Source organism: Dromaius novaehollandiae, chromosome 1 (assembly GCF_036370855.1).
Source record: "Dromaius novaehollandiae isolate bDroNov1 chromosome 1, bDroNov1.hap1, whole genome shotgun sequence".
Classification (NCBI taxonomy): Eukaryota; Metazoa; Chordata; class Aves; order Casuariiformes; family Dromaiidae; genus Dromaius; species Dromaius novaehollandiae.
In genome coordinates this window covers 151,458,295-151,483,643 of record NC_088098.1, presented here as the reverse complement: position 1 = coordinate 151,483,643, position 25,349 = coordinate 151,458,295, and the positions used below count along the sequence as shown (strand labels likewise).

General features: G+C 37.3%; 1 protein-coding gene across 1 annotated transcript in view; it reads right to left on the bottom strand.

Annotated features, from left to right (window-relative positions):
- The window catches only part of NCK2 (NCK adaptor protein 2), an 89,416-nt gene that overhangs the window by 28,432 nt on the left and 35,635 nt on the right, over positions 1–25,349 (bottom strand). The window contains exon 3 of the mRNA XM_064503024.1: positions 6,156–6,397. Within this exon, the coding sequence (XP_064359094.1) occupies positions 6,156–6,381 (226 nt within the window). The 5' untranslated portion in view covers positions 6,382–6,397. The remainder of the gene's footprint in view (positions 1–6,155; positions 6,398–25,349) is intronic.

Sequence of the window (25,349 nt, the reverse complement as noted above, 5' to 3'; positions counted from 1 at the left end):
ACAGATGCAGTAGACCTTTTTAGAAGCCTTTCAGCCAAGAAGGGAAAAAAAATTAAAAGATATTTTGGCTAAATTGTTGTGACCTAACTGGCTGACCACAAAAGACAGGCAATGGCCGCTCAGACAGTGTTAGCCAAGAAGCTGAATGCCTCCTTCTCCACCAGTAAAGATCTTGGACATGGACTTCATATCCATAAATAGCTCCAAGTATGAATGGGAATAATCAAAGGGGACACAGAAGAAAACACTTTGGCATGCGCTACTTGACAAAACTTTGAACTGTTCCCAGCATCTGTCAAAGTCTGGATAGGGAAAAGGAAAGAGTTTGACACACCATGCCAGAACTGCCAAAGTTTGACCGCTGTGACAGAAACAAAACGCCCCCACACCAGAAGTTAAAGGTTGATGACATATTTGCAGAACAAAATTTCATAACCATGTTATGCAGAACTATGACTGCAATACAAATATTTAAACTTAAACTAAGGCATCTAGAAAGGAAGTCAAGAGTGTTTTCCAGTGCTAAAGAAAACAACGCGTTAAAAAATAAAAAATGACTTAGTACCAAGCAGAAACAAGTGATGGCTGTTTAAGAGAAAAAAAAAAAAAAAAAAAAAAAAGAGTGAGAGAGAGAGCAGAGGGAGGGAGAGAGCACGTGCGCATGAGAGACTGAGCAGGAACACATGAGCTACCTTCCTCTGGCAGTTTCCAGAAAGGCCAAAGATGTTTCAGACAAAAATAAATGCTCTCAAATGAGAAAACAAGAAGTACAAATGTGAGAAAACCTTTTCATATTTATATGTGAAAATATATTTATACACACACACACACACACACACAAGATGAATGTGTATGTGTGTGTGTGTGAATACACACATAAAAAAATTGGGGGGGAAGGAAGGTATAAAAACTGCTAATCCTGCAGCACTCAAACTGATGCACAGATCTACAGATTGACACAGATAAACAACTCAAGCGTTCACACATTCAGGAAATAATCCTATACATGCAAAATACTTATCAAATAACATGCTTAGAACAGTGATACAAGAGTAAATACAGACTTTTTTCTGTATTTTGTATCTCATTTGGCAATTCTTACTTTCCACGTGAAAATACAGCACACCAAGTGAATTAAATGTAGTAAGTTACTGAAATGTTTTACTTTTATAATCTCAATAAAGAAGAAATCTGAACAGTCTCTTATCAACCTAAACACTCCTGTGAAATATTATCGAGACTGCTGTTACTCCCCATCATTACCAACACTCATCTCTAGTGTATTTCTAGCATTCCTAACTACTCTGCAAACACATCTCCCATATTCTTGGTGCCCAGTCTCTCTCGCATTACCTTTTGATAAACAGTCTTTCTTTTGGTGGGCGTGTGTTAACAGAAACACTAAAAACTGAATGAAAATATCTTCAAGCTTTCTTCTGTGCTTGCTTACCAAAGGGAGCACCACTGGACACCTTTAAGAAATTGCTATTATGCACTACTGAATATGAGACAAAAGTAGTTATGTTCAGATAATCGTGGATTCATACGAAGCAATGGCTCAATGCTTCCTGATCACACTCCTCAGTCACGTCTAGCACACTGCGGTATGAGAAGTTGCATTGTTGCTAGGATAATAATTTGCAATAATTGAGAAAAATGGAGATTTTTTTGCTTATAGAAAGAAATACTGTTTTACTAGTTTTTGCTTTCTTCCAATAACGTTTCTATCCAGTATAATAAAGATGACCCAGCAAGCGTAAACCCCCTTTGCTCTAGGACAGGAATTCTGCAGACAATCAGGCAGAGAACTCCGAGCTAGCACTGGTGGTGGTACTAGCAAACACCCATCCAAATCACACAATAACCAGAAATGCTTATAACCTTCCAATGCATGGGAATAATTACTATAGAAAATTATAGTTTGGAAGACTTATGTTGGAGGTCTCTTGTTTAGTAAAACTTAATTGAAACGTATAAAAAATGCACTCCCCACAAAACAAATACTGTACAAGGAAACTATTTTAAACTTCATTATAATGAATGAGTAAAGATGAAATTTTAATCACAGGCCTGAAAGCTGGCTTTTGCTTAAAGAAGAGTAATAATTACCAGATTTCATTCAATATGAGCAAACAGAAGACAGTAATTTGAAATGGCTAAATTGCCATTAACTTTTTACTCTCAGCATCATGCCATTAAGACAAAAAAGGGAATGAAAAGCTGAATCATTTAAAAAACTTAATAGGTGGCCTATACTTTATATTTCCATAACGAAAAAAGGACAGTTGTAGCTATGCGTCCATTCTAGTTCACCTGAAGGGATTTAAAAATACAGGAATAATATATACTAAACTGAAAACTGATGAAAATAGACAACAATCAATATAAAAATTACAAATCTTGAAGTCTCATAGAGTCATTTAAGGAAAGCTAAAAATTTTTTGAAAGTTCCCTGATGACACCACTAAAAAGAAGCAGCCCAACTGAATAAGCCCTTACAAGGGGGGGGGGGGGGGGGGAGGGAAAAAACCAAACCCACAAGTTAATGGTGCAGAAAGCCTACTGCTTGGGAAGAGATGCAAGATGATACAAGGGTACCTCTTCAAAAAATGCATGTGTGTGGGGGGGTCATTTCGAACCTGAGCTGAGCTGTTTTTCAGTCCACAAGTAACTGATTTTAATCAACATACGCTAAACAAGTGTTAATCAGCCTTTTAATCTGCATCCAGCACATATAAAAGCTGGCTCTGAACATGTTTTATTTGCTAAGGTTCTTTTTCAAAAATCCTGAAATACAATGGAAATTACAGAAGTGTGGGATAGTGCTGAAAATAGGCTGATATTTTAAAACAGCAAGCTGTGTGTTCCAGGTACATAAATGCCCATTAACCTTCCATGAACCCCAAGGCAAACAGTAAAGCTGATTGAATCTCAGTCTTTTAGTACTTTATTAATATAATTCTATTAATGACAGTCAACATAGTTTTAGGAAAATTAGTTTTGCCACTGAACAAGCATGATTTCATTCTCTGATGCGATTAAAAGTTTTCCTGACAAAGGGAACTGCATAAATGTAATAGTCTTCAGTAGTGTATTTGGCTCTGTATACATGACACACATCTATTAACCACTGCCATAAACTTTCATTATAACACACATTAAACAGATTAAAAACTGTTTAGTCGATGCATCTTCAGCAGTTAACTATGGAGACTACTAATTAAATAGTAATAGTTCTTGTGGGGTCTGCCATGATTTGAGCTATGGCTGACACTTTTCATATTTATTGAACATCTGGAAGTAAGTGTAAATCAACTGCTGGTAAGTGCTGTAGATGACTACAAGAATGGTAGATACTGACAGGCATTCATATAGGCAACACTACATCACTTGAGTGATATCAATGCTTTCAAATGAAATATGTTTGAATACCAAGAAATACACTTTATTAAGGAAGTGACAGGGGAAAGTGGATGTCTGTGGAGGCAACCATTTGACGGAGTGCGGCAAGTATCAAAGATGGATAGGGGTATGTCAAGGGTCCCTTACTTTCAAGTCTTAGTTGCCTTCAGTGACAAAGCTAGCACAACCTGCTGGTTCTGTCCTGGGATTTCACAAGACTTACTGATCTTTCTTTTTTTGCTTCAAGTTCAGTACTTGATATTTTGGTGATAGTTTCAAGCTCAAGGCTGGAGACGGATTTGGTTTAAGGACTAGGCACTAGACACATTTTAGATTTCTATAAAGAGAACATAAGAGCTTGTTTCATTGGGCACAACAGAACTGGCAAAAACTGTTTCACTAGGTCAAGTATCAGTCTTGCTGTTTTCAAGCCTTTGTTAAGAAAAAAAAAAAATCTTGGTACTTGCTGAAAACAAAGGCTCCTCTAAGGAAGGGACACATGCTCTCCTTATTTTGAACAGGAAATGACTGTACAGCAAGACAAGGCTTAAAGACTGTGTTTTAGCAAGGGATTCTGATTCAGGAAAGGTGAAAAGAAAATTGTACAGATTTGCAGAGCACAGGACAAAGTGGTTAGTTTGATTATGCTGAGCAGTTCACAGCAGTTAAAAACCATAAAGAAAGAATACTCTTAGGCTTCTAAGACTTTTTTTTCTTAACAAGTTTAACTTGAGCTGATCTGTGGTCTGGGTACACTCAGGCTGTTTCTTACTGTCACAGGATGCAAGAGCATAAAAGAGCATGAGAGTTGCTTTGAATTCTGTGCCCTTAGTAAGTACACAGGGTCACAACCAAAGAAAAACCTCATCTCTGACATACGGGCATTTTCTGCCTGACCTGAATAACATATACCTAATACAGGGGGTAACGTTATATTAGGAACAGAAAAGACAGTAAAGTATAATAAAGGTTCTTTAGAACTTAAAAATCTGTGAATCTATACGCAGACGGCTGAGGTTTGAAAGATTGTGACAATAGTTAAGGTTCAAACATGAAACCCAAAAGGTTCTTTCTCACCATTTCATGCGCTACCACCATAACGAAGCACCCTGCAGTATACAGCTTTGTTACAATCAAAGAGGTAAAGGTGAATACTGTGCTAGGACCCATCTCGGTCCCTTTACTTAAACAAATACACTTTTATTTATATCCCACAGAGGTATTTTTATATCAAGTATGTTTCCACGTTTTGCAAGAACACTTGCTGTAATATCACAACTGAGATGCAATGAGCTCATAAAGGAACTCTCAAACAAAATGTATATATTATAAACAAGTTAAAAGTCATATAATAGGAGATTAAAACCACAACTGGAATTTTGATTTGAACTAGTTAACTGAAATTGGAGCTCTTTCCTCACATGAAGCTTTGAAAAGACAAAAAAACCCCCTGCATTTTCTTGCATTTTAATGAGTATATTCCAAGAGAAATGCCTATAGTTTTAAATATTACTGTTGCACATTTGGGGATAGCCTTGTTTGCCTGCTACCCATTCGCTAGTCCTTCATTTCTAAGTACTTTATGGCAGCTCAGAAATGGAGGACATAGCAATGAAAAAGCAACCAAGAAACCTAACCTCTTAGATACAACACCAACCAGCACAGGACACCTGAAATAAATCTACACAAGCTATAACCATGTTATTTCCCAGTGGTCTTTTTTATTTTATAACAAATTCAATCCCAAATTCTCATTTTTCTGTTGGAGAATCAGTATTTGCTACAGAAAACTGCAACAGAGTAAGTTTTCCCTATGTAAGAGTTGACAAAACACAGGCAAAAAACACAACACATGCAAAAAAAAGCCTACTACCTCTGAAACAAATCCAGGTGTACCTGTTTCCTATTTTAATCATTATATCCTAAAACACCACTAGCAGCTTTTTGGCCTCTATATCCATCCTATGAACGGGTTATCGCTATGTTTACCCAGCCATCTATTATAGCCATATACATAGCTCTTTATTTTTCATTTATTTAACCATGGTAGAGTCACTAAAAATCATTGCAAAAATAAAGGAAAAAAAGAACACAAATTCTTTCCACTTGACTTCTAAATACCTTTCTTCAAAATATACTCAAAATTTTTCAAAGGTATAGTGCTTTATATGGATGATACACTGTTGTGAAGAATTTACGTACAAATCTATAACACAGTAAGTATTAAGAACCTGGAAGCAGAAAGAACATTTCTGATCACAGAAACCTAACCCCTGACATTGTACGTAACCACAACATACAACCCCATTCAAAAAGCGATCAAGCTTTGCTATGTTATCTGTGCTGCAACAATCCAGTTCACATCCTTCTGTTTTTGCGTGAGAGGACTTGGCAAGAGAGGAGAGGATTCAGCAATTCATATCTCAATTAAAAAACAATTATCCAGCCACTGTAAATACATAAGCACTGGCAAATTGAAACAAAGTAAAATATTATTCTCCTATATGAGATGCGAGAAAAATGGTTACGGACTCAATGATACTCCCCACCCCTACCTCGTCCAACACGTCACCTCAAACTAAGGACTATAAAGTCCATAGAAACATTTCTTAAAAAGAAAACCAAACACACACACATACACACACTCTCTAACAACAACAAATATATATATATACACACATACACACACGCACAACATTCCCAATCTGAAACTCAATTCTACTAAACTCCTTCCAAAGTACTAAAGGACTTACCCAATGTGTCTTTTAGATTTTTAACCAGAGAACCTTTCTTCAAGCTGTTTTTTCGCTCCACATAATTTGATGGCACATATCCCGTTTTGTTGGCCGCGTTTCTTACCCTCCACCATGTCTTGGAATCATCTAATAGCCAAAGACGTTCATTTTTCTTGATGTCAAGTTCTTGGTCCTGCTGTGCAGTGTAATCCCACTTTGCAATAACAATAACTTCTTCTGTCATCTTTCATGGAGTCCTTCTGCAACAAAATATTAAAACATGTTTATCAATAAATTACATCATGTAATTCTTGCTTGAAATTTTCTTCAAACTCTCTTCTGAAATAAGCAAGGAAAGGGAAGGGAAAAATGAGAAAGACATACAGAAAAAACTAGAACGGAACTCCTTTTTTAAAAAAGGGTCATATTGAACCTTCTTTTTGCTGTCACTAAAATATGACAATATTTGATAACAAATTCTAGTTATAATATGGTATTATGTTTTCTTCCTCTGAATGCATATGAAATAATATTTAGATATATATTAACACTGGCTAAGTCATAAAACACATTTAGTTTTTGTATACAGCATTATAAAACTATCCTACACCTAGCATTCACAGTTCTGATTTCAGAAAAAAATACAGCAGTCCAAAAATGTATTTTCCTTCCATCCTAGTTATCATATTTAATATATCAACCCTATGCTAACCCTTATGCTAACATTTTATTTAAAAATCTTTCTGCCCTGAAACAAATTCTCCTGCTTTCCCCCCCCCCCTCCCCCCTTAGTAGGAAGTTAAAAATACTTCAGTAAGGAATATAACTCAGCAGGGAAATCTCTGCCATGGAAGAGAAGGTGTTGTCTTCAGTAAGCCTTTGTTGAAGATGTTTTGTGAAGGCAGCACCCGACTGCCATTTTGGGAGAAGCCCTTGCTTCCCCTTTGCCCCCAGGAAGAGGGCAGCTTGCCACAGTCCTGCCTGGGCACAGGGCAGCTGCTCACCAGGTAGAGAGCAGCACTGGCTGTGTCTTCCCAGACTTCATTGCTTTCCTCCTTACCCTAAACTGATTCAAAGTTCTCTTAAGACTGACCGAGTAGTCTTTTCTATTTACAAGATGTTACCTTTCAAAAAAAAAAAACTCTTTGCAGCTGCCTGAAGGCAACTGCGTCCTTACGCAATTTCCGACACATCTAGGTAATCACCAGGACTAACGTAACTCCATGACAGTGAGTGAGCACAACAGCAGGCAAGGAAGAGAGGAGTCCCACGCAAGTAACAGTGTCATTCAAATGTATTATAAGGCCAATCAAACCATGGATTATTTTGTCCTCTAAATTCTTAGTAACAATTTCTCTGAAGTTAATTTCTTCTAACCACTGCTTTTTCCGAGGGGGGTGGGAAAGAGGGAGATGGGAATATACTTCAAAATCAGTTTAGTAGATTAAAAAAGAAAATTAAAAACTGAAGATTTACAATAAATTCCAATTCAGTAGAAACCACTCCTACAGTACTTCAAAATGCCAGTATCCAGCGATCTTTTTAACAAGATTTAACTTTGTTGTCTAATTTTTTAACAAAACAGTACCTTACAGTGAACTGTCCAGTACCTACTAGCTTACGTGACTGAAAGAAAACTAAACCCCAAACCTCATTTAGAGGTTTTCTGTTCAGCAGGTTACACCACTCACGTTCTAGAAGGCTTGCTCCTACAGTTTGTATATGCACACACACAGACACACTTTCTCCCTTTAACATGGTACGAGTTGTGCAAACAACATGCTAGACGTCCCAACAGTCTAAGTGTCTCAAAGGAAAAAAGAAGTGTTTTTATTATTTAAAATTAACTTCTAATTAGAGAACACAACACTGGACTCAAGTGCAACTTAGAAGCCTCCCTTTATCATCATTTTGGTTTCTAAGATAGTATCATTATAGAGCTGAATTATGATTGCTAAGTTATTTGTCACCAAACACCCATTGTTCACTTAAAATAAAATCACTAACAATGTTGTCTATCATGGACAACACAGGCATGACATTGCCACAACGGTCAAAGCAAGACATTTTTGAAAATGAGAAGCTGAAATCAAGAAGCTTAATTCCTCGCTTTCAAAGAAGAAAACAGAGGAACATACAGCAATTAAAAACAAGACTCAAATATGAGTTTACACAGCTGACAGCCCCAAGAAGAATTAAAAACCCAGTTACAGTGTTTTGAATAATTAAGAAGAAACAGAATTCTTATAACTGAAAATGGCTGTGACCTATTCAGAGAAGGGTTTAGAATTGGTGATGTTACAAGAAATAAGTCACTGTGCCCTTTTTTTTTCCCCACCCTAAAACAATAATCCCGTCTGACAACGACAAAGACATAGGAGAATACGAGCTGTGGAACACAGTCTCTAATGAAATTGCCCTAGTTTCTGATTCACATAAAATAGACACAGCCTACAGATCAATAAGCTGATGTAGCCATAGGGAGACTGCAGTCAAGCCCGTTCCAGATGCCAGTGTTGTCAATATAATCTCTCTCCAATTTAGATCAGTTTATTTTATCTCAGCAATTGTGAGATGGTCAATTCTCACCATTCCTGGAGATATGGAGAACATAAATAAATAGGGCACTATCGGTGCAGTTGGCTGCTGTTGCAACCATACAGGTTCCACTTCTAAAGTGTTGTATTCACAATAAAAACAAGTTAAAATTCCACCTCTAAATTACAGTATCTTTAAAAAATGAATGCATTAGGCATAATATTTGAATAACACCTGATGGAAAACTACTAGACTCTTCCTATTCCTCTGAAACTGAAACATCTGACTGTTAGGGCAAGAGCCAGTTTAAGAGCTCCCCCCAGATGTGAGGCAAGGCCAGAAACAAAGGGAGAATGCACACTACGCTCGGAAATTCACTCAGGACAGGCAGCCTGGAGCTGGCTACTGTCCAAGTGTAGAAATGCCACTCAATGAGAAATGATGTCACTTCAAAAGCAGACCTCTTACACTATATAGGTTTTCCAGAAATGTAGAAAGCCAAGTTTCTCAAGCAGTATGCTCATACAGAACCCAATTCAGCAAAGCACTGCAGGTGCTGCTGAACGTTTAATGGCAAAAGCATTCCTACTCAAAATGGGAACCAGTCATTTTATAAAGCGTCAAAATGCATCATGCAATGGCAATTAAACATTTAAAGCTGTGTGCGCGCATGTGTGCACATGTGTGGAGTTTGTTTTTCAATGTGGGGAGACTGGTACTGAAGTTCTTAAAAAAAAACTTGCTTACGATTACATCATTAGACTGGCCCCATAAAGGACAATAAGGTATTTCCTGTGACATTTGCAGGGCTAAGATTACTTTAGATGAGAATAAGGACATATTTGTTCTCCAGAAGGGGTGTTGTAGAACTAACCATATCAAAATGCTTCTGCAACACAGCCGTAAGTGCCAAACAAAAGACTAGAAGCAAATGACATAACTAGAAGTAGGGAAAATGTAGGGAAAAAGTGTGTGTGTGGGGGGGGAAATGCACCCTTCCAAAACATTCGTATCCCATAAAGAGTTGACATGCATGCAGAATGTGAAAAATCATTACTATATTGCTTTTACACTGCACAACCAAAAATTCAGTTAAGGGTAAACATTCCAGTTGCAATAGATCCAAAGTTAATGTGACTCTTCCACATCAAGAAAATCTTTAACTGCTAAGAGTACACAGCCTTCTGGCATGTTCAATTGTAAAATGCTCAGAAGTCCTAGGTTTGAAATAGAGAATTGTTTCCTCATATCACAATAAGATAGAATCAAATATTGTCATACTTTAAAAAGCACCAATAAAAAGCTCTAAAATATCTATGCAAACGATTGTAAATTTATGAAATCTAACACAGTCATTTCTCATGACAAAAGGATGTTTTTACTTTTGAAAAGTGTATATGGGCTTGTTTTTCGGCTTACTGTATCAAAACATGAATGGTTAGTTGCTTTACTTTTATGGTAATCCAACGTCCAACTGCAGTTTTCCAACAATCAAAAAAAACCCCTCCAAAACCAAGGCAAAACAAAAAAAACCCACCCTAACATCCTACATCCCTACAACCCCTTTCTGGTGAGCATTTCCTTCATTGCTATTTACCAACATTGTATTTGCTGAAATGTTAGAAATAATCAGTTAGAAAGAGCAAACAGTTGTACTCTTTTACTATGTGAATATTAATAGACTATAAAAATTAAAGCCAAACTTGATTACCAGACAAGGACTTTTGGAGATGCTATCATAACCGTTCTAGCAATAAAAATCACTGGTCAATGGTAACAGAACATCTGCAGCCAAGAGAGACGTGTAGATCCTATCCTTCTCTAGCCAAATGCTTCTATCTGGACAGAAACACATCATTTACACTTCAGGCTTAAGTACTGCAGTTACTGAAACACAGATTGTGCCTACAATAACTAGGCAAGCTTTAATTGTATTTTCCAATACAGCTGTAAGAGTGCAGATAAAGCCTTGGTACCAGGGTCCAAAATAAAATCTAATTATTTTCCAGAAACTAAGATTGCTTAAATACAACTTCTCCAGAAAACCTGTGGTCTGTTCTTCTGAATATTATAGCCAGAAGTTAAAAACTGAAAAGGAGAAAGCGAAACCAATGAGTACCAAGTACTGTTTAGCAGGGGAAAGTCTAACAAAAGCACTGCACTGAAATGACAAGAGGGCTTAAGGTGATCTCAAACTGCTCCAATATAATGGCAGTTTCATTAACAACATCAGTAACAGTGGAAATTTTTACAGGGAAATTTTTAAACCATTTTCCAGGAAACCTGCAGCAATGCTAGGAATACCTGAGTATAAGAACTTGTTTGGATTGAGCTCAGGTGCTTTCAGCCACTGTATTTTTTTCGCCCAGTTGATAATTTTATTAGGAGACAAGTCCTGTCTTCACTGGCAGCCGCACTACTGGAGGAACGCATGTAAAAATGCTCTAATACAAAAACAGCCTTGGCAGAGGGAGAAAAACGAAAAATTCTACCAGCAACGGAAGGCAGTGAGCAAAAACCCAGTGAGAGTAAATGCAGGCGAGGCTGTATTTGGGGACGGTCCCGAAAGTCTGTTCAAACAGGGGAAGGACTTCAGCTAGCCCTAAGACAGGCCAAAGGCAGACACCAGTGGAGTATCTAACGCTGCAGCTCCTGCAGAGACTTTATCAGAAGCAACTCCAGAAAAGCAAAGGTTACGCCCAGTAAACTGTCAATGATGCAGGAAATTTATCAAAGGTAGAAAACAACCCAAAAAAACAAAAGAGAACAAGATAAACAACCACCTGAGGAATTTTGAACTGATACTTTTGAAACTGAACTGTACAAAACTTCAGTGTAGACAAACTGAACAGAATTTGCTTCCAAAAAGTTGTACAACTACTAGTGATGCATTTTTCATGGAAAATGATTTGAACACCCACTTGATATCAATAAACTTTTTTTCTAAGCAGCATGAAGACAGAGGCAAAGTAAGATCAGTATGAAGGATTAAAAAGGCGTAATTTAAAAATAAATTGTAGTTTAAACATCTAAAGTAAAAAAAACCCCTCAGTATCTTATTCAGTATTATTTAAAAAAACTAACACAAACAGGTCAGTCACTTTATACCAACTACAAGTATCTTTGCTCTAGTTTTAAAGCATTTAAATACTTTAACAGTATTTAGGAATAACAAGCTTAGAAGTAATTTAAACTCATCAAAAACATGTGCTGAAGTTACTTTTAAAGATTTACCACTAAAATATAAATGAATTGGAAAAAACAAAGCAGAACAAAAACAAGATACCAAGAGTTTCCTGGATTTATATATGTGACTTATTAAAAAAAAAAACAAAAAAACAAACAAAAAAAACCAACAACAACAACAAAACCAAACAAAAACATCTTTAAAAACTTGTTATATAGGTCTTACATTCTCTTGAGGGCACCAGGCCCAGAAAACTTTATTTCTCAGATAGGGACAATGTGTCTCTTCCACGGTGATAAGTAAAAAAGAATCCATTCCAGCATGCCATCTGGACTCAGAAACCTTCTCCCTTTTACTGAGACACAAGTCACAACCCCCACTAATTTAATGCCCTGGCCCAACGGGCAGAAAACAAGCATGTTCTCCTGCCCTTGGGAGAAAAGCTAAGGTTGATACACTTAGTTCAGATCGTGAAAACAGGAACCAAGGTTGAGCTTTAAAGACGCAGGGAGGAAAGAAGCACTTGCTCTTGCTATTCACAATTTGTTTCGCAAAAATGAACATGGCTGAGAATGACTGACAGTAATAATTTAATCTCTCACCAAGGGAACAAGCAAAAATTCTATTAATAGGAAGTCATAATTCAAGTAACAAAGATACTAACAAAGACTGTTCTGCAATTGGATGTACTACTAAGAAACACTGAAAGAAAGGTACCGTCCTTAACCAATACGGAGGCTTTTATATGACGCTGACGTACCTAAGATACATAATTACTATATGATATTAGTTAACTGTCTTGGAAAAATAAAAAGACAACTCCTGAGATGTGACAGTTCTCTCTAAGTTTTGAAGAATGAACAACCATCCCTTCCCCTGTCCCCCCTCCCCAAAGCCAAAATGACCTTGCCCCCATGGTTGCATCGTGTGCTGCTGCAGGCCCAGCTACCGGACGTCCACTCTGTTCACCTTTCATAAACCACGACGACTTGGTCCTCCAGATACTTGGTCCTCCAGAGAAATACTACTGGGGGGGGAGGGGATCTCTTGCCATCAGTCTCTTTCATACTCAGTAAATGTGCCTATAGCGCTCAGTAATTAATAAAAGAGCTTTTATTAGATCACTTTATCTGATATGCACTCTGAGGTCTGAAGCGTTGTTATTTATGAAGATACAATCTGTGTCAAGAAGCATGCCTACTGTTTCTTGAGGTTTGAAGCTTTGCCTTCGTTCTTTAATTCAGTGTGGAAGAATAAGTTTTGATGTATAAAAAGGTTTCAAAAATGTAACTCTACATATGAGATTAAGCAGCCTCAAAGACTACACTCAGAAGGAATTAAAAAGCAATGTGAATTGAAATGAAAATTTGTGGAAAAAAATTACATTCTTTTGACATAGTTCTAGCTGTTTCCAATAAAACAACTCAGCATTTTTGATATTTAAAGGAAGCACATTTGAAGAGAGCTTGCTTTTTGCCACAGAAGTGGGAAATATAATTTCACTAATGCAAAGGCCAAATTTAAACTCATGAAATGCAAACCACGCAAAATACTACATGTTTCTAATGATTGGTACAAGAGAATCGCAAAATGCAGAGAGATTTAAAGATAGTAAATGAGCTGACCCAAATTACGGCAAACCTTAGCCCTTTGCTAAAACTGGTAAAGCACTTCCTATGCTTTGTTACTTGGGCTATTTGGTGGTGTTTGGACGAATGGAGATGGATCACATCATGGTCACCTTTTCTAATAGCCTCTGCAGTTTAGGACTTCAATAATGCATGTAATATGGGTCAATCCACCTCAAGGGACACATTTCTTTGGAAAGAGGTCACTGCACCAAAAATTATCAGACAAATACTTTTTCCCTCTTTTTAAAGAAAGTTTCAGCTAAATAACCACAGTGACCAAACATTCATCATCCATTTACACAACTTTGAAGTGTCAAACAGTTACATGAGTAGAAAAGTCTGCAACATGTTAGAACTGAAGTCACATGGATGACTCAAATTTGAAGCTTTGGTGGACCTCAGCTCCGAAATCTTGTTTTACAATTTCTTAAGCTTTCAGTTCAGGAATTGAGACCAAATATTTGACTACAGGCTCAGGACTTGAAATTGAAAACCACTGGACACATCATATGTAGGAAAGAGGGAGCAGAGGAAAAAGCTGAAACTGAACAAAGGCCTCTTTTCAGATGTTTCCAATTAGCGACTACGGAACAGCAGAATCTGAATGCTTAAGGATCTACGCACTTACTGGAAACTACAGATATGGATATACTATAGGAAAAAAAATTGGGGAACCACATAAGCAGTTCCTGAAACACCATCTGAACATACAATACATGCAAACAACAACAAAAAACAATCAAAGAAAAGTTTTTTTTCCTTCTTTTAGAGGGCTTCAGATTGGGATAGATTAAAGGAATACATGCTCAACAATTCACGTTCTACCAGTATTAAAACTGAAACACATACCTGGACTGCTTAAAATTACTGACTGCTTTAACAGAAATGTGGCAGTTAAGTTGGGGTATTTCAGTATCACGTCTCATTAAGATGTGCTGACTACTGAACTAAAACTGATACCTGAGTAAGTGCAAATGATCATTACCTAATTTAATTCAATGTGCAAACTGAACATCGACACAGTTAGTAGAAGTGGATGTTAGTAGTTTAAGAAGGTCAATTTTCAAAATCTGAAAATAATCATGAATGAAAACTGAAAAGAATGAATGTGAACAAAGACGTAAATAAATTTTTATCTATGAAAAAAGAATGTTTTATTGTATTTTTCCAACCTCTTACAATTCTGCAGTTATGAAAGAAGCACTATCTAGTTAAAAGGATATCCTGTTTAAAAAATGAGGTAAAAGTTTTTTGTGTCCCCTCCCCACTTTTTTTTTTTTTTTGAAAAAATGATAGCAAGCCACACAACTCAGGAAACACAAGCTAAAGGCATCAAAGGAAGTACAGTCCCTATAATTATGAACTATAACAAGTTATTAAAACATGTCTAAATACATTAAGTACTAGTAGTAAGTACAAAACTAGACAGAACAGTAAGTTTCCTGAACACAATGTAGCAAAAAAAGTTTAATATGTACTTCTATGCTATTGCATTATTTCACACTAACAACTATTTTCTGCTCTGTCATTAAATAGGATAGTGAAAATAGTAAAAAATGTAAACAAATCTGCAAATGCAAAATATCAGAAGAACTGGCCATAAAGCTTTTATAATTTTAGTATCAACTCTGAGGAAAACTTAGAGCTATGAGGAAGTTCTGGAGAATAACATGTGCCACTAATTTGAAAGTATAAATTAGATGTCCTTGAAAACACTGTCAGGTAGTCAGCCTAACACTAATCCTAAGAAAAATAGAGAGACAAAGGATGCAAAAAGCCCCCACATAACACAGCAACAGATTATGGAGGTGTAATTAATACCTATCATAAAGGGATTTAAGGAAGACAGGCATGATCATACAAACTAACTTTCTGTATATTTTTCATTTCTTTTCTTCAGCTCCTGATTTAGGTCTACGCATGTATGAAAGTCCTCATAGCCTATACTGAATGGATTAATTAACAACTACCTGACTGACAGATCACAGAAGTAACTTCAAAGGAAGGGTCATCAGATTACATGAATGTTTCTAGCAGATCCCGAGACATTTGTTTTTGCCTCAATAGTACTCAGCTTCCTTATGAGTCATTTGGGAAAAAAAGAATAATTATAGACAAAAATTTGAGGGCGATACAACCTGGTAGAATGGTTAATAGCATGTGAGATTCTCTGCCCTGTGCACTAAAAAAAAAGATTGTATTATGATGGTCCCCTTCTGGATTTAGAATCTATTTGACTCCGACCACACTAGAACAAGCATTTTTAGATGACAGCTCTTACTAAAGTATTTCAATATTTTATATAGTTCTAACTTCTTACTAAAATACTTTCTTACTAAAATATAGTAATAGTGATCTGTATATCTTCAAAAAAACGGAAGGACCATCTCTTATTGTAATCTGCCTTAATTAACTAGTAATTTAAAACTATACTAAACAATTTTATCTTGACTCTACCAAAAACCCACCCCCACAAACACTGTTTCATCATCTCCTACTGTTTAGTGACACAATGCTGAGGTTTTGTTTTTTGTTCTTCAAACGGATGCATCTGACAACTTTTAACCAACGTTTGCTTCTCGCTGCCCTACAATAGACCTGATATGCTAATCTCTAATACAACTGCAGTTACACTACAGCACCTTGCATCTTGTGTTAGAAAACTTCGGCAAACAGGAAACCTCAAGACTACTTTAGCGGCAACGAATTTCTGTGTAGCTCCAATAGAGCACAAAAGTTAAGCTTGTTTTCTGTCCTAAGTGGTTTAGAAGTCTTTTAAACAGAGACATAAAGTAAAGAAGCACACAAATTAAAAATACCCAGAAAATATTCCTCTAAGGAGTCAATACAGCCATTCACCATTCAACCAAAAAAAAAAAAACACCACTTTGTGTTTATGTAATAATAATATATGAAAAGATGTTTGAAAAAAAATTCCCACCCAATACTTTTATGAAGCCTATGACATGAATCAGTGCGTCCACATGAAATAAACAGGGGCCTCATTCAAATGATCTTCTAACACATAAACTCTCCATTTAGGAAAAAGAATAAAGTGAAATTTCCACAAAGTAAGACCCACATATATTTTGTGTGCAGTCCACAGTTTTAATGACAGATCTAGCTCATCACTAAGCCTTTTCCAGATCTGTAAGTCCCATCCAAGCATGAAGGTGTTACAACAATGCTTACTAGGCAACAGAGGCGAGTAATAATTGTAGTTGGTAAGGTGTTTTCCCCTTGGTAAGTACCTATTAGCCTACAATCGAGATCAGACAAGGAAAATGGAAAAAAAAAATCTTGCCCCTCTTCAAATTATGCTGAGCATAGTACTTTTCAGAACTCCAGCAGCATACTTGGAAATATAATTTCCGAATTCTCAGTGCCTGTTACAAAACTGAAGCCCCTGCAGTCAAAGGACACACTGTCTTCATTGATACTGACAGCTGCCCATCACAATACTTTTAAATGTTTGGCCAAGAGGGAATAACAGGTTTGAAGAGCACGCTGCAAGCACAGCAGCAGAGCGGGACACAAGACTAATACCATGGCTACCATGATACCACTATACACACATAATGAATTTGATATCTGGTAGATGCAGAACTGCAGTACTACTGTGGTTATCAATTATAGTCTGCCACTAAGCTGATCCGCGACGCACTGCAGGGACGGCTCGGCAGCATGCACCTTCTAAGCACAGTGAGCACAGCAAGCGCGAACAGCATGCACTCCCCTCAGGTCAGCTCTTTCCTCCTTTCGCATAAGCCAAAATCACCCTACAGTCAAGGCTGCCCCACCATTCAGACTAATGCAGCTTCCTAATTTGAGGAACACAGTATACAAAACACTGAAGCTGTCAAAAAAAGGACACTGTACTTTCACAACAGTAATTCTCTAGAAACTATGACAAGAATAAAATGACTAATATTTATTTTAAAAAGTAGCGAATTAAAATGTTATTTTAACCTACTACCTCTAATGTGGTAGAAGGGGAAAACTCTCAAGGATGTTACAAGATAGGCTGCTGCAGCAAAAAACAGAGAACAAAAGTCTGAGTTCTAGACTTATACTGTATGGATTCATGCAATAATACCCTGTTTTTTATATTGTGCTTACTGTGTTTAATGCTGTGACCTTCATATGAGCTAGCCTTCTCAATTTCAGAATTTATTTTTATTTCGTTAGTAATACTGCTGTGACAAAATTTCCTGGTCTGGGGCACGTCAAGATACAAATACTTAATGAATATGACTCTCTTTAAAACACATATTAAATATTATCCTATTCCTATTTCCTATTCATGTGATAACCGCTCAGCTGTTTTGGTAAGCCAGGTTTTTTAAAACCTTTTGCTGTCTTACTTAAAAAGAAAAGGCTATTTCTATATCCTTTCTGGAATAGCAAGCCTATTATGAAGTAGACAGTGTCCATTTTTAGCTTCTGACAGATGATTTAAATTTAAAATTGTATTTCAAAGGAAATTGTTGGTATTCTGCAGAAACAAGCTGTTGTCATATTAATGCACATTAAAGTTTAGCAATACTAGTTAGGAGTCTTATAACTCTATTATTATTTTTATTTTAAGCATGGGTAAATTATGTAAAAACATTCTATACAGTCCTTAGCTAAGCTGGAACAGACTATGAACACCAATGCACAGGGCGCAGAGTTTATAATAAAAACCTGTCTTGACCCTTTCATGTAAACAGAGGATTAGCATTAAGAAATTGTCTAAAGACAACCTAAAAGAATTTTAAAAGAAAAGAAGAAAGAATATTTCAGCTTCATTTTTTAGTTAAGAAACTTATTTCATTTGGCAAGCAGGACAAAGATGAAAAGACAGTACTGGCAACTTTCTAGAGACCAGACAAAAAATGCTGAGCAAGAGAGGATTTTTGCAGTTAGATGATTTTATTAAGGCTTCATCCAACCTAGCCAGTATTTTTGGAAGAAGACATTTCTCCACACATGTCTTAATTAAGAACTATACAAAATCATATCCTTTCAGACCCTCTTAACATATACTTATCAGGAAACACAGTGAATATGAATTAAGTTCTCTCTGGTTTTAGTGTGTTGTAAAGGGGGAGGAAACAATGGCGGAATATAAAGCAATTCCAACCACAGATACCCAGCTACATCGTAATTTCCTTCTGACAGCTTCCCCCATCCTGGAGGGGACCCACATGTCCTCCTTCAACTCCCTTCCCTGCAGCTTTTGCTGCAAGCTCCAGCAGCTGGTGGAGCTCAGCCAAGCACCGAGAGCCAGCACCTGGTGAGCACTTGTGGCAGGCTCTCGTTCTGCCCCTGTCGAGAGCCTACACAGAAACCCCTGCTGCGGGTGACCTGATCTTTGGGGACTTTTTCCAGCAGAGGTGGCTTCTGACTTTATTTTGAATGTGTTGCTGTCAAGAGCAAATGTTTTTCACATTCTAGATGGCAGCGGTAAAATCAAGACCATGCAGAAGAAAGATCTTCAGACTCTTTAGTTGCAAACATTAGACACTATACAATACAGTCTCCTAAAGGAAAGAGGAAAACACAAACACCCCAAAACAGAAAAAACAGACACTCTACTGAGAAAAAGTTTAGATAATATTATCTACATGATGCACTGAAAAAACATACTCTGTGGAGGAAGAGGTCTGAACTTAGTGCTGTTCATTCACTAAAGGTGTCATCTTCATCCTAACTGTCAATAAACCTTTCTTTTCACCTTTAAATTAAAATATTCAAACACTCATACTTGATACGGTGAATCCTATGAAATCTTATAAAGGAAAAATCCTTTAATTTCTTTAAAGATTTAACAATTCCCACATTTTAAAAAGTGTTTGGATGATTTGCTTCCATTATTTCTTTCTTCCCCCCATGTCAAACATTCAGTGATCTATATGAATTATACTTCACTAGAGGTGTTAGTACATTTATGCATTGTATAAACAAAGAACAGTCCTCAGACATAAGTGTAACCTTGATCTTAGGCAGAAGGACAAAGCTCCGAATCACAGTACATTGCTACATTTTACTGCTAATCCCTTGAAACATTGCTACCTACTTTTCAAGGGATTTCACTTTAAACTGTCTATAAAATGCTGAAAATAAAATTGAACTGATGACCTTCTGTTCCCCATAGAAAATTATATTCATTTTTTTTATTTTTAACTAGAAAGAGGATGATATGTTTGACTGTTCAGATCAAAAAATTTATTTCCAGCAATGCAAGCTATTTTTTAAAAGAAAAAAAGTAGTATATTTCTAGACAACGTTAATTTTTATAGTCCTAAGCAATTTATCGGTCACTTTACAAAACCCTGCTCCAATTCATCCCACAACAGTAGGAAATTGTGAAAAATATGCATATTAAAACAATTTTTAACTTTCTAGTTCACAGAGGACTAAGTATTTTACAGCACCAATTCAGACCCTTATTTCTAGCTCTGTGAGCTTTCCAATTCATTGTCATATCAAATACTGAAAAAATTCTTATACTTCTGGATTTGTTACCGAGTCACCTGGAAGAGAATTTTTATCATTTAGACCTACTTCTCAATTTAAATCTCAAGGCAAAATTTCACAGAGATTTATACCTGAATTCATGGTTACCTACTAAAACCTATTTCCAATATCTAGCCAGAAAGCCACTTTCTAGAAGCAGCCTGTTCGAACACTGCAGTTAAAAATAATTACCAGATATAAGATATCATCATTCTTGATTCTGTGCTTAGGTACATAATCAAAGAGGCAGCTTAAAAGATATAGCTGTACATTCCAGTAAGAAGCATCTAATACCATTATCATGGTTCTTCATCCTCTAGGTTTTTTTCAGTACAAATGAAAATTTCCAATTACATTACATTTATTCCTGTATAAATCAGTTCATCTTCCCGAAGAAACTCTTATCAGAAATTTGGATACTGAGATAGTTACTCAGAAAACTTCAAAATTTAATCTTTTAATTTCCTGACAGGATATGTATTAAAAGAAAATACATAATTTAAACGAAGAGATATTCTTGGATCTTGTACAAGATGGAACTGAATGCTACAGGTTCACAAGTCACATGGTGGTCACATCAATGGCTGCTGTTTTAATGCCGCACAACTTGGAACGTATGAGCCCATGCAAGAAAGGGTGTTCCAAGTCTCTCACCAGAGCTATCTGCTCTCCTTCTAGCTAACAAATTTTTGGAGTCAGACTGGAGTTCCCTCTTCCCACTCCCAAATCACAAACAGATGAAACTCCATCCCTCCCCCTTTTCCAGATAGGAGAGGTTTCAAAACAACCTGTCCTATAGCTCTTTAAAATCCTTTGAATTTAAAGTTGAGACTGTGCTCTTGGTCTGGAATGTTGGCAGCATTCATTTATTTTAATAATATCGTTTCTTACATATCTTCCTCCATTTCAAATGAGTTCCTCTTCCATAAAATAGTACTTGTGAATGCTCTGCAACATGATTATAGCAGCAAATCTCTCAATTCCTCAGTGGAAGGGAGGGGAGGGGGTACAACAAAAAACAAAAAGGACACCATTCATAGGACAGGATAAGGAATGAAAGCGAATTTATTAGAACTTCTGCAAGACATGCTCGACAGAATGCAAATTTCTGTAAACACATCAATAAGACACTCTTTATTCTGAATTCTTATCTTGCAGTTCAAGTGTCAGCTGCTCTAATACCGAAACTTATAGAGTTGTTCCACCACCATTAACCCAAGATGGTTTTCCACTGCACCAGGGCTGCTGCTCAAAAAAGTAAGCTTCTGAAAGTAAACTCTCACCAGATAAAGACTAGGATCATCTGACTTTTTCCATAGAAACTAACCAAAAAAAGTGAAAAACAGTCTAAATTTCTGCTAGCAAAATATTCATTCAACAAAGAGACCAACGTTTCCTGGAGATGCTGCACTCATGCCCTCCCTTATTCTGACTCTCACTCCTCTACGTGAACAAAACCGAATCTTTCCAGACTCCTCCAATATCCCCTCGCAACTATTTTATCTTCTGCTAGACGTTTCTCCATAGCCCACTTTTCTGAATAAAATCTCACTGCAATAAGCAAATGAGTTCAAAACTGAACATTCGGCTTCGTATGCTACATTACATTCCTTTTTATCTAGAAATGTTATGTGCTCTTACACTGATGAGCTGTTCTATCCTCACACACTTATGGACACGTTTTCTTCCTTCTTCCCACCAGATACCAATAAAATGCATAAACAAATGTGAAAGAGAAGTAACAGTCGCCAAATAATTTCCAAACATTGAGGGACACTTTTGAGACTAGTACCTGTACTAGCACCAAGATTAAATAAAAGAAAAACAGGTTTAAAACCACACAGGTCTGTAATTTGGAAGTTTAGGTACTGAGTTCTCATTCCTTCTGGATAAACACAAATAAAAATCCGTATTTGTACTGACAATTTCAGTAAGAGTGGCTATGATACTGTTTCATAAATGAGTTTAGTTGAGAGTCACACAAAATACTTAGGGTTTGGCAGCTTCTTACAGTACTTTAGTACCTTGACTTGGATTCAAGAGCTACAACACACAACTCTCTTCTGGGCAACCTTAAAACAGAAGGAAAACAGCTCCTTCACTGTCTAAACCAGACCTTACAGAGAGGAGTTAGAATAAACCAGTGTTATCAATTCTGCATTATGCCTCAACAACTGGCCTTTTTTAAAAAAATGTGTACAGGAATACTGGGAAGTGCGGAGAAGCGTATGAGAAGAGCGACAAGTTACAATCCCATGGCTCATCAATGACTAGAAGCAAGCGTATAAAAATTCACTAATTATCTTAAGGCAGGGGTGCAAGGTGGACACATCCATCTCCCTCTCCCCCAGACCTCACAGAGAACTCAGAAGAGATAAAGAAAACACCTTGAAGTGACTAATACCAAGCATTTTTAGTTTATTTGTTTTTGTTCTTAGGCTTCTTGTTGAAAATTAAGCCCTGAGGAACAGGTCTTAGACTGAAGTGCTGTTTGATGCTTCACTCCCGCTTCTCCAATGTATAATATATTTAATTTCAAAAACTCAAACCTGACACCAAGTGTTATTCCCATAAAAGTAAGTAGTACTGTTTCACTGCATCAAATGCTCCCCTCAGTTTTTGTTACACTTATTTTTAAGGACTCTACAGAATCAGTCAGGTTACTGACTGGGACGCAGAGATGTCCAGCCTTCGCTTGCCAGAACTGTTAGTCTGGCCTGTGGCCTGCTTCCTACCATCGCTTGCCTCTGCATCTCCTAAACCACTGCCAGGGAGCAGGCTGCAAACAACACCCTACCAAGTTCTCTGCTGCCACCTTTTTTCCTGAGGAACACAGAGCAGCTGCTCCTCACACAGCTGGGCCTAAGCCCTGCACGCACACAGAGGACACCTTCGTTTTGGCCACCTGATGCTGTACTACCAGTCACATGGGAGAAGGGTTATGGCTTACAGCTCTCAAGACTTCCATAAGCTTCAGTGACCCACTGTGGTCAGAGCGTACCTCATAGCAGCAGTGCATCCAGAGTGGCTAAAGCACAAGTCAGCATGGAAAAAATGCAAATTTTCATTGTTCCACTCACGGTAAATTCAAGTTCTGAAGAACTCAACTGCCAAAAACTTGCTTAGAGCTAGTTTCGAAACCAGTTTTCTAAACATATATATAAGAGGTCTGTAGTTCTAGCTAAAATATTTAAGTGAAACTAAAGATGTCATACCCTTTTCTTTGGAGATAAATGTTTCAGCTTATGAAGCACCCTGACCTTCACCATCACAAAATACTACTCTAGCAGCAGAGGAACAAATCTTTCCAGACTCTATAGAAACACAGGCCTCATAGAGCACGCCACTGAGTAACCTTCCGAGAGAACTAAAAAAAGGAAAACTAATAGTTACTCTGACTGTTTAATCTTGAAAGACAAATTCAGAGACCAAATGTAAAGGGAAGTCTAACCCTCCGCTCAACAGCATTTTTTTGGTTGGTATGTGATAACTTGGGAATTAACGGTATGAGACAGTCCAACTAATCAGGGAATGCTCTAGGCATCATGGACAAAACTTCCGATTTTGGTGCAAAAATAGAGAACTCAAAATCAGGCTCATGGGAAAATCTGGGTCCCCCCAAACCACCTGCTGCTTCAGGCAAAGGACCTCTCTGATACACTTGCATATTTGCATCAGAGGCAGGTGCTTAACTCACACATAGGAATATTTCTGTAAAGTTGTATTTCTCATAAAAAAAAAGAAAGAAATCACACTACAGATAAAATTTATAGATCAGTAGGAAGAGGTAGAGCAAGAGACAACAGAGATGAGAAGTGGTAAAGAGAAATGCAAGGACTGAGAGTAGAGGGAACAAACCCAACGCGAGTAGCAATGACAGTAGGAGGGCACCTACTAGAAGCATTGAGCATTTAGCTGCAGAACCAAAAAGCAAGAGAGAGATCACTTTAATGAGATGAGGGAAAAAAGGAGTGTGACAGAACAGCTAGAAAGTGAGCTGCACAGAGTCTCTATTATGGGGAACAACAGAGAGGAGGACATGGGAAACAGCCTCCAAAATAAGGAAAGATGAGACAAGAGCTGCAGGGAATCCCTGAAACAAAAAGGGAGGTGAGGGTGGCATCAGCTTAAACCCAGAAGACAGCAAGGAGCCTATGAGGTTTTAAAATAAGACCAAACTTAAAAACAAGGAAAAAAAACCCCAGAATTTTAAAATATTTCTACTTGTATACATGGTATTCTATGCTTTATATGACTGTTGCCTTAAAAAATAAGCAACAGGACAAGTTCAATTTCTCAGTCCTCTCCACTTAGTACAATTTAAGCTTTGCTACTACAGCGTTAACAGTAATTGCAAGCCCAGATTAATTTAGCAAGTTATTAGAAACAGAATTCCACAGCAAATATATCATACTTCAAGTATTTTCTATTCTGTGAAATCACCAATATTAGCAAAGTTACCCAGAATGCCTCTTCAGCATACAAAATCTCATTCAGCAGGTATGAAATGAGATGAACTCTATGTACGATCTCTTCCCATTCATAAAAATGAATTATTTCAGCAAGCAGAATTGCTGTTTTTTTAATATCATTATACATTAATCATTTGAATGTTACATGGTATACATCAAGAGCACTATGGGAAATATCGAAGTTTACAGTTTTAACTGTATTTCTATTTTACACTGGTGATTCTAGCATGAACACTTAACCATTTAAAGTTCCCTCCAAACCTCCAAAGCAGAACTGTCTTCCCAGCAACTATCAAACGGAGGAACAAATCCTCAACTGATTTTACACCAGTTTCCCAAGCCCAGAGATGACCTATGCCGACAACAGCCTGTGTTCCCGATTCCACGAAGGGCGACGTTGAGCCGGCCGAGGGGCAGAGCTGCGGATGGCGCACCTTGGGAACCCAAGGGGAGGGGAGGCTCCAGGAAGAGTTTGCAAGCAGAAGATAACAGCAGCTCCCTTGTGGAGCAAGACCAAGCTGTATGGGCAGCGAGATCTTGGAGCGACGCGGTAACGCCAGCCTCGGCTGCTTTGCTAATCTGCTTCCTCCTTCAGGAGGGTTTTGGATTATTAAACCACCACGCCAGTGCCAGCAGCCTTATCGCGCTAGGCAGCATGGGCACCAGAGCTGCTCACAGTCCACACACCTCAAAAAACTTAAGTTGACTCTCCCTGATGCAGGCCTGATACAGTATTTATCTCACTATCAAATGTTTTCAGCAATTCAAGATAGCTTATGCAGTTAAGTTAAAGACAGCCTATCTTGAAGAGTTCCTAAAGACCATATTCTAAATTATATCAGCAGTCCTGCAAATCAAAGTCCAGTGCATAGTTAAATCAGTC